At 40.0% G+C, this 10,094-nt stretch overlaps 1 protein-coding gene across 1 annotated transcript in view; it reads right to left on the bottom strand.

Moving 5' to 3' along the window:
• The window catches only part of LOC109381903 (rho guanine nucleotide exchange factor 28-like), a gene marked incomplete at its 5' end in the record, with an annotated part of 89,366 nt that extends 79,611 nt beyond the window's left edge, over nt 1-9,755 (bottom strand). The window contains 4 exons of the mRNA XM_019641009.1: nt 4,033-4,165; nt 4,515-4,638; nt 9,017-9,059; nt 9,678-9,755. Of these exons, the coding sequence (XP_019496554.1) occupies nt 4,033-4,165; nt 4,515-4,638; nt 9,017-9,059; nt 9,678-9,755 (378 nt within the window). The remainder of the gene's footprint in view (nt 1-4,032; nt 4,166-4,514; nt 4,639-9,016; nt 9,060-9,677) is intronic.
• Nucleotides 9,756-10,094: the final 339 nt, after the last annotated feature.

Genomic DNA, 10,094 nt, shown 5'->3' on the forward strand with positions numbered 1-10,094 from the left:
AATCGGACAGCTCTCTCCTCATTCCAGAATAAGCGAGTAAAAGGAAAAGGAAAAAAAGAAGCTATGAGTTACCACAGAACAAAGTTACACTGAAAATTCACAGGCAGAGTGAGCCAGAGTATTATTAAATCCAGAAATAGAGAAAAATTTAGATATTTGAAATGTATTCGTCCTAAGAGACACAAAATAGACATAAAATAGGACTAAAAGGCCAGGAAGGGAGAACAAGATGTGACAATAGGCCAACAGGATGACAGGAAAATGGAGCTTTGTGAAATGAGAAAAGACTGCAAAGGAACGGAAAAGGACAAGAAGAACTTAAACCGAAGTGAGAAGAATCCATGAGACAAAAATATCAAAGCAGCACTTTGAAATTAAACTTGAAAGATTCCCTCCAGGATGTGGAGAAAAGAAGGGTGTAATTATAAAATAGCAGATGTCATATGAAGAAGACAGATAACAGATATCACACTTCTCCAAGGAAGAAATCAGGACAATTAGGTCAGAAGCAATAGTCAAAGTGACAGCTGACAAGAACTTTTTTAAAGTTGAAAAAGAACCAAAAAAGGCAGATCAAAAGATCTCATTATGTTTCCTAGGAAAAATAATTAAATGACACCTACTCTATAGAAACATTCTGATAATACCCATATGATTCAAAAACTAAAAGTACTCAAGTAGAAAAAGCAGACAAAGCAGGTTACCAACAAAAGAATAAGGTCAGGCAGGTCCCCGATTTTTCTACTATACAGTAAATGCCCAGATAGAATAGACCAGTCCTGGCAGAGTATTCAGGGGAAAATGTTTGGCCTAAGAAGTTAGCTAGATAAATTGCTTTTCTTTTGTGAAAGAAGCAAAGATATACCCTTAGATACACAAGATTTCAGAAAAAAGTATCATTCTGATAACCTTTAAAATTTTTTTGACCTAAAATTGTATTCTAGCCTATTAAGAGCAGAATGAAAATTAAGGGTTCAGGAAAAAAATCAGATTTTTTTTTTAAAGCAAAAGTGAGCACTGAGGGCCGGCCGAATGGCACGTTGCTTAGGAGTTGGCTTGGTACGCCAGCTCTGAGCAGCAGGACCCCGGTTCGGATCCCACATGAGGACCAGTGACACTGCGCCCTCTATAGCTAAGATGGTGAACAACAGCTCGACCTGGAGCTGGGCTGCCATGAGTCGCCGGCGACGGCGTAGGCGGCAGTGGGACTGGCCGGCAGCGGGCGTGAGCTGCCGTGAGCCACTGTGAGCCCCCATGAGCGGCCATCCAAAGGCCGGCAACTGATCTGCCTCACCCAGGAAGAGCGCAATGATAACACCAACATGGGCCAGTGAAGCGACATCCTCCACAACTAGACTGAAGAACAAAAGGACAGCAACTTGTCTGTTCCCCTTCCCAGATTCCCCAATGCTGTTCCCCTCCCCCAATTCCCCAATTTAAAAAAAAAAAAGTGAGCACTGAAACCAGCTAAAGAATCATATCTAAAAAAATTGTAAGTAGAGACTCAGAGCTAAACACAAATATATTACTCTTGAAAAAGATATTTTTGAAAGATTATATATACAACATAAAAATAATAATTTAATGATGAATTTAGTATACTAATAGAGGCTAGGCAGAAAAAGGAAATAAAAGAATATTCAATTATAAGCCTTACACAGCCTTAAAGTTACCCTTAGCAAGGACAACCTTCTGCATGTGGGGTTTTAGGTCTGGTTTAGACACACTGGTCTGGGAGACATAATATCTCTGGGTAGTGCTGCCTACAGACAGGGTCCCTCTGAGCCAGTGTGACTGGGACACACTTGGTTTATTATCCCTGCAGTTCTTCCATATTCTCAAAAGGAGCCACGTGGGTGCTCCGCCCCTCGAGACAACTGAAAATATGGTAGAAGAAAGTGAAGGATAAAGATGTTAATCTGGGAAGAACAAGTCTAAATAGAGTATTTTAGAACAAAATATTGATGACTATACTTAGAAACAAAAAGGGGGAAACAACAAATGCCCAAGACCTGAGTTGAGAGGGCACTCAGTTAGGAAAAAGGAGACAATACAAGTGGTAAAACAGAAGAGCAGTGTGCCGTGGACAAGAGAACATTTAACTAAACGGACGGTCGACAGGAAGACAGGTGAGAGATCAGGGAGTCAGAATAACGAGCAGACTCTCAGACTTGACTAGCACGTGATGCCTGGTTTCTGTCAAAAGCAGGACTCCTGTTAAGTATGAGGACAGAGGCCAACACGCAGATGGTTAAGGCAATGTGGCCGGGATGAACATTAGAGCGCTGAGGGGCGATCACTCAGCTTGTCTTAAAATGAGGGACGAGAAAGGTGGCGGATGTGGCTGGGGGCACAACTGTAGGGACCCAGCCTTGTGAACAAGGAGAGAGCAACAACCTGTAAAACATACGCCATCGCACATATAGGCTGACTGCTGACATGCAGGCAAGGCAGAAGCAATCCATCAACAATGCTTACAGCAAGTTTTTAAAAACTTGACAAATTAAATCACATCTGAACTGCTGGATGCTACTTCAGCTCCATACAAGAGAGAAGTCAAGTCTTCAAGGAAATTGTGAAGTTCAAGCATGCACAGAGCTGGTGTCACTAAAGACAGTGTCACTGGTGAGAAGAAAACGCCATCGGCCTTCAATGCCATGTGCAGATTCTATTTTCATCAGATGGACAACTGTCGATACATTTCAGGTTTTCATTTAATCATCTTCTTGGAGTTTAAAGAGAAACTTCACGTGACGCCTTGCCCTGCTCTGCTCTTCCCTTGGTGCTCTCGTCCCACCCCCAAGCAGCCCTCTAATTCTGACCACCAACAAATACCATAAAATGTATTTCACCTTCCTGGGTCTGAGTTCTTTTGCTCTGAATGATTCTTTCACTCCACAAATATTTTATAGGTCCCTACTATGCACACTGTTCTCAGCACTGTGGATACAGCAGAGAAGAAAATTAACAGACAAAAATCCAGCCCTCATAAAATTTATATTCCCGTGAAAAAGACAAGAAAATCAATATTTAAAACATATAGTGTGTTAATGGCATTAAATCTTTGGGGGTTGGGGAGGAGGAGAAAAGGGGGGAAGACTGAGCCATGCATAGGATGGTCGGGAAAGGCCCGGCTGAGAAGGTGTCATCTGAACTGACCTGAAGGAGGTGAAGGGGCAAAGCATACAGCGATCGGAGGGAAGGGCGCTGCAGGCAGACGGGGCAGCCAGGAGAGGCCCTGGCGGGGCACGCCTGGCACAAACAGCAAAGATGACCTCGTGACTAGAGCAGAGGGAGTGAGACGGGGAGGAGAAGGCAGGACAGGACAGGTTGTGGGGGCCTCACAGTCATTGGCCGGGCATTGGCTTTTAGTTGGGGGATGACAGGAAGCCACCGGAGGATTTGGGACACAGGGATCTCTGCCTCACCAAGTTCACAGTGGCTGATGCTTTAAGAACAGACTTTAGGGGGTAAAAATGCAGGGAAACCAGTTAGCAACTATTGAAATGTTGGCTTTAGATCATGGTGATAACAGTGGCAAGAGTGAGAAGTAGCTGGCTTTTGTATACATTATAGAGCCGAAAAGCTCGCTGAAGAATTGAATGTAGGGAGAGAGAGAGAGACAAAGACTCCAAGATTTTTGGCACTACCACCTGGCAGGAATAATGGAGAAGCCATTAACTAAGCCGGTCAGGTTGTAGGTAGGCACAGGAGAGGGAGAGCAGAGTTCTATTTTGGACATGTGACATTCGAGACACTTTCTAGACACCCAATTGGAGATGTCAAGTTGGCAGTCAGGTCTGAGTTCTGGGAGACTATGACTTTTGGACATAAAATACTGACTCTACTCATCACGGGCCATTGCTTGGTAGGTAAATTGTTAAATCATATGCAGGCCACTGAAACAAAAGTCTACGTGCATATGCTTAGCAATGGGCCTCTCCTCAGGGATCTTCCTGTCTAGGGAGGAAAAGCACAAAGCCACACACACACACACACACACACACACACACACGAGGCCCGAGAACTTACTGGAACACTGGAACGACTCTTTCCCTAGGAGCGTTTTATCACAAACCAAACACTGTAGAACCCCAGAGAATGTCCCAGGGACAAACTGATGTCGACTCAGTTTCTCTTTGTCTTTGGCATCCTTGCTTTTTGTCTTCAGATAGAGCAGCAGCAGCAGCAAAGTGTGCAAAAATGAGAAAAGAGAAATGCTGAGAGCCAACTCTCTTACCGGAGTCATACAAACAGTCTCTTCATTTTCTATGAGCACATAAGTACTGCACAACGAGGAGTGCAATAACGTCAAATGTAATATTACCCGAGACGTAGCTGTCTCGGTGTGTCTAATCACTTGGACAATACTCCATAAGAAACATAGAGGCTTTCCAATATGTGCATGTAAAACGTGACGTAAGTGATTGTAAAGGGAAGGTAGAAACTACACTAATTGCTGAGACACTGCGCCATCTATGCTTTATAGATGATAAGCACAGAACCTCAATTACCTTTGATTTATTCCGAGGGCTAGTCATCCTATTCATGAGGAAGCTGAACGTTCGGCTCACTTTGTACTTTTCAGACTCTGATTTGGCAGGTATGATGTATTTATCCCATTCTTCTTCCGGAATTCTACAAAAAGAAATCTGTTATCATGGCTTATAGGGCTTAAAGAGGAAGCAAAATACAGCATATTTATATGTGTGTGCATGCATATACACACATACATACATATTTTAATACATATATTTTTATACATATAGCTATACATATATTTTATACAGATATTTACACATACATATTTTTTCAGGTTTTAATGGTTTATTCTATCTATGGTTTAATAGATAGAAACTATTAAATTTTATAGATGGATAGGTAGATAAAGCAACTATCTCACAATGTTAATAATTATAGAATCTAAGTGGTAAAAACAGGCATTCAGTATGTAATTCTTTCAACTTTTCTGTATACTTTAAAATTTTTCATAGTAAAATATTTGAGAAATAAAGGAAATTTAAGACTTATAATTTTACTCGGAAAACATTCATGTCCCTGTTTATTATGCTAATAGAATCTTCCACAGGCACAGAGAAGCCAAATAACCAACAACTGGATTTTATTTATTTTTGGAACATAGAGATAGTACTCAGCAGACACACATTTCCTTTGTCAATACTGCCTGAGAAACAGACTGTCTGCCTCTTGGTTCAGGCTCCCACACTCAAACAGGCTATTTGCAATCTGAGACGCTCTAGGTTGTACAGGAGAGAAGGCTGTGGATACTACCCACCCCCGCACCCCCACCAAATAAGAGGCAAGCTAGAGGTAATTTCACCCAATCCGTGAACACATGAACATCATTTATTTTCCTCTAATCCACATAATAATTCTTTAGAAAAAAACAAGTCCCAGCTATGAAAAGTTGTATTTCCTCTAGAGCTTTCTCTGATAGTCTTATATATCTAATATTATTAGAGAGAGAGAGAGAGAGAGAGAGAGAAGCATATATTAAAGATCAACCTAAATATCATGTCAAACCAGATAATACTTCTTCAGAATATTTCCAAAAAAAAATTTCATAACCAAAGTCCCTCCTACTTCTCATTTGTCAGCATAAGTGGCTAACACATTCATCTCCGGGGAATACTTTTGAAAAGCAAGCATATTATTGATATGCACCAAAATATGTATGATTACATCTCATGGAAATGAATTCAATGACAACTTTCTAGGATCTTCAGTTTTTCTCATGTGATCAATGACAGGCTTAGACTAAATTATTTCTAAGGGGCCTTCTCACACTTAAATATACTATGTACTTATCTGGCATGTAGTAAACAAAAATTTAAATTATTTAGCCTCTAAACTAGATAACTGAGAGTTCACAGCTATGAATACATTCAGAAAAAAATAATAAATAATGCCTTCAGAGCTGCCTATTGGACGAGCAGATCTAAAAACAGGGCAGTGTGTGTCCTGATTCTCGAATCTGCACAGTAAGTGAAATTGAGTTTGCTATTTAGAGAAAACAGTTGAAAAAGAAGGAAAGAAGGTGAGTAGAAGTGAATGTACCCTCAACTACTCAGAGCAATGAAAGGAACTCAGACCCTCTTACTTCTTTTACTTCCACAGCCACCTCCTTAGATAACTGACCAGTTAATATACTCTGTGAATTTCCATACCTCTGTGTCTTAAACATCCTAATTTGCAAAACTCATGGCATCATATTCAACAGGCTCACTTTGGGAAGGGGGAAAAACGCATTTGAGAACTTAGAAAGAATCGTCTCTGGAAGGCCTTTTGTGACCCCAGCAAGGGCCATTCAGTGTCTGAGAGAACAGTAGTATGGTGAGAAGACCTAAAGCTCAGAATCAAAGAATGGGAAGGTCAGTGTGGATTTTGAGCTCAAGAAGCTCTCCCCACTATTTCCCAGCAGGAACACAACTCTCTCTCAAAGGAAAGAAAATTCATCATTGTTTACTCAACTCTACTACTCCCAATTCCCCATGCTACAGAAGACTATATCAAGAACAATGTTTCAGTTTTGATGTAAAACCTATACATGCACCACAGCTTACCACGTATCCTACATTCTTCTACAAAATGACATCAAATCATACCACTTAATCTTTAAGCTCAAAGGCTGATAAATCTTTACATATGACAATGTAAACAAAAAAAAAATACTGAAACACTAAATATTAAAAACTCAGAATAACCATCCAACCTGGTAGAAATGTGAGTCATGATCCACTGTCATTTTATGAAAATGGGTAACAGTGTAACCTCTGGGTAAATGTAGAAGGCTGGCTGATTCCATGTTCTAAATCTAACTATGTGGTATTCACCTATAATAACAAGTAGGTACTTTAGAGAAGAACTGAGGAGGGGAAAATCCTCAACTGAGTTCACCACAGAATTTTAGCTTGCCGATTTATAAGCATTTGGAAAACATTAATTTAAACTCTTATCAACATCCCGGAACAAGAATTCTTAAGCTCTATTATAGTCAACTAGAAGACCAATGGAATCAACCAACATGAAGTTTTACAAGGTCCTTTCCTCAAAAATGCTCTTGGTATTACTTTTTCAGTAGGTAAGCAGATATTTAAAATATCTTAAGAACATGTATCCTCAATATCTTAATCCTTAACCTATTATATCTATAAACTATGTTTTCAAAAAACTGGGAATCTGTTAACAAAAAGTTCCCACTATCCGAATTGAAAATTGACACAGTGAGACTTTTTTGAACACTCAGATGCTCAAAATGCTCAGATGCTCAGATTTATTTTTTTTAATAAAAGGTAGCAGGATGTAGTAAATTTAAGGTAGACGGTGGCAATAAAGTACAAAGTCATGCCATACAATGTTTAAGAAGTTGGGATAGATGGAGTGTCTGCTCCTGCAGAAATGAGCCTGCAAGGTCTGGAGTGAGCCCCCCTTTTATCTGGCTGCATTTTTTCCAGAAACTAAGTGATTAATATAAATAAGAATTCCGATGTAGGTAGACTCTTGGGTAAATATGTACAACATGACCAAAGCAAAGCATCAGGTATGGCCCGGGCTCTACTGGCGTATCCAACAAGGTCTCAGGAATAGAACAGATGAGAGGAGAGAGCTACTCTACTAGATACACTAGGGGATGTGACTGGGAATGTATAGGATGTATATAGATCAAGGGAGACTAAAGAATAGAAAAAAAAAACAAACCCAGAAATGACAGGAAATGACGAACAAGGGAGAAAGGGACACTCCCTATGCATCTCATCCAAGTTAAAGCATTTTATTTTCTAATATTTAACCAATTATGACATTGGCTCTTCTAGTCTGAAATCCCTCTCCTAATGGGAAATATTTTTTATTTAAAATAAACTCTTGACAATCAGTCCATTACTTCTCCAGTGTTAAAAAGATAGCAGGGAGAAGACTGCTAATCAAAATGATGACCAGGATATGAATAAATTCCAGAATTAGTAAATCGATTAAATGAAGTAATACATGTAAGCAGCTTAAAACAGGACCGGGCACATCAAACACCCAATAATGGTCAGTTCCTGCTGCTCCTGCTCTCGGCATGGTCATGCTGTCATCTTCATCATCATCCTACTTTTAAAGGGCATTCTTTCCTCTGGTTTTCTCCTTTCAAAGCTTCTGTTCTAGTCCCCAAAAATACAGGCATAAACAAAAGGAGGCTTTTTCTTATTGATACTTTTATCCCAAGATTTGAAGCAAAATAGTACATCTTGATTTATATATAAAAAATTTTCAGAATTTTAGCATTAATATCACCAAAATTAAAACCATTTTCCTCTTTTTCACGTGGTCTCTTAAAGCCAAACATTTATGTCATTTCTGACCTAACCTCAGAGCTATTTCACATGAGCAATTGGTTACTCAAGGCCAACAGGACCCAACAATCTTTCCTGCTGACCAGTCAGCTTCCCAAACTTGACTCCAGCTACAGCTGTACTTTCCAGGGAAAAGAGAAGCTTAGGCATAAAGCTTTCAAATCTGCATATCAATCAGAAAACTGATAATGCTTAAAGTACTTTCTGCATCATCTACTCATTGTTTCTAACTTAACTCTTCTAAGCAGTACTCCATACAGACAGATGGTAGAGATGTTTCAGCACTTTCTAAAACTGACCGCCCTGGGGCCTGTTCCCACAATAAGAGCAGACAGATAGACCTAACCAGATCCTCATGCCTTTCTAAAGCAGGTGGTCCTCACACTGCTCCCCTTGGTGCGATATGTTAGAAGTGTTTGGCTTCGACAATAACCCAAAATAGAATACTCTGTCCCCAGTCCTGAGGACTGCTCATCTGGGGACTGAAAAGAGCAGCTGGCTGACCTATGTCGATACAGATCACAAAAGAAGCAAAGAATTCAGGCAGTCTCATTACATAGAAACCTCACAAACAATTAAACAAATATAAAAAATGATGTGTTCACATTTCCACAGATGGATTAAGCAGTCCCTCAGGAAATTTGGAACAGTTGAAATACCTTTTTTCTCCTGGTGGCTCCGGTAAGCTGTAAGCTCTTTGCTCTACAAGACATAGAACAATAAAATGAAAACTAAGGCAGACAAACTAGCAGTCATGTGTTAGTCTGAAATGCACACACTCAACCATATTTTTTCATTATATACACCACCAGTTACGAGAAAATAAGTCACTTTATATAGGTAGGGCACTGCTCTGGATATTTTTATCACTTTCCCTAGTTTGGAGACAATGGGGAAGAGACCAAAGCATGGTAACATTAAATGTTTTTATGAACTAAGTTAGCATCAGCAAAGGGCAGCAAACATTTTCAGAAGTGCAGGAAATCAGATCGATCTTTCTGGATATTTCTTGCCAGAGCTTCATCTCTTATTTGTAACATCAAGTCCCTAACATACAGAATCAGTAAATATCTTAACTGTTTTTTAAGCAAAGCTCAAAAGAAAAGTGTTGAAGCCCAGCCTAAAGAAGTGTCCATTTGCATATAGCTGCTATGCCTTTATAAAATCCTAGCAGCAGCCAGCCAGTTCAGAGATGTGCTTTGTGGCTCATGGGGCAGGGGGAACCACCTTTCCCATTGGACTTAAGGGGGAGGTAGAAGGGGCAGGTTCATGCAAGCAGCTTAGCACCATCTTGTTTCCAGAAGGAACTGAAGTACTTACTACAGGGATGGAGCAGAGACACTGATTTAGACAGTGAGAGAGACTGAAGGAGGGAACGGCCACTGTGGAGCACACCATCTACAGAGCAGGGACAAATCCTTTACCGTTACAATCCAGAAATATGAAGACACAAAACTAGGTTGCAAAGGCAGATGGGCCGGATATATCAAGGAGGGAAACTAACAAATACATATCGCCTGAAATGTGTAAATATCAATGTTGAACCTAATATTATCTTGTAAGTAACAGAAAATCTACTTTGGAGAATTTGAAGGCTTTATTTTATTGCCATTAAACGCTCTTCAAATTAAGTCATGGGCAGAAATCAGCATAGACTGAGATGCCAAGAGAATAAGATACTTGTCCATAATAATCGAGCTAATAAGATAATGGAACCAGACTCAGGCAACTGGACAA

This window comes from Hipposideros armiger, unplaced genomic scaffold, assembly GCF_001890085.2.
Source record: "Hipposideros armiger isolate ML-2016 unplaced genomic scaffold, ASM189008v1 scaffold_55, whole genome shotgun sequence".
NCBI classification, from domain to species: Eukaryota; Metazoa; Chordata; class Mammalia; order Chiroptera; family Hipposideridae; genus Hipposideros; species Hipposideros armiger.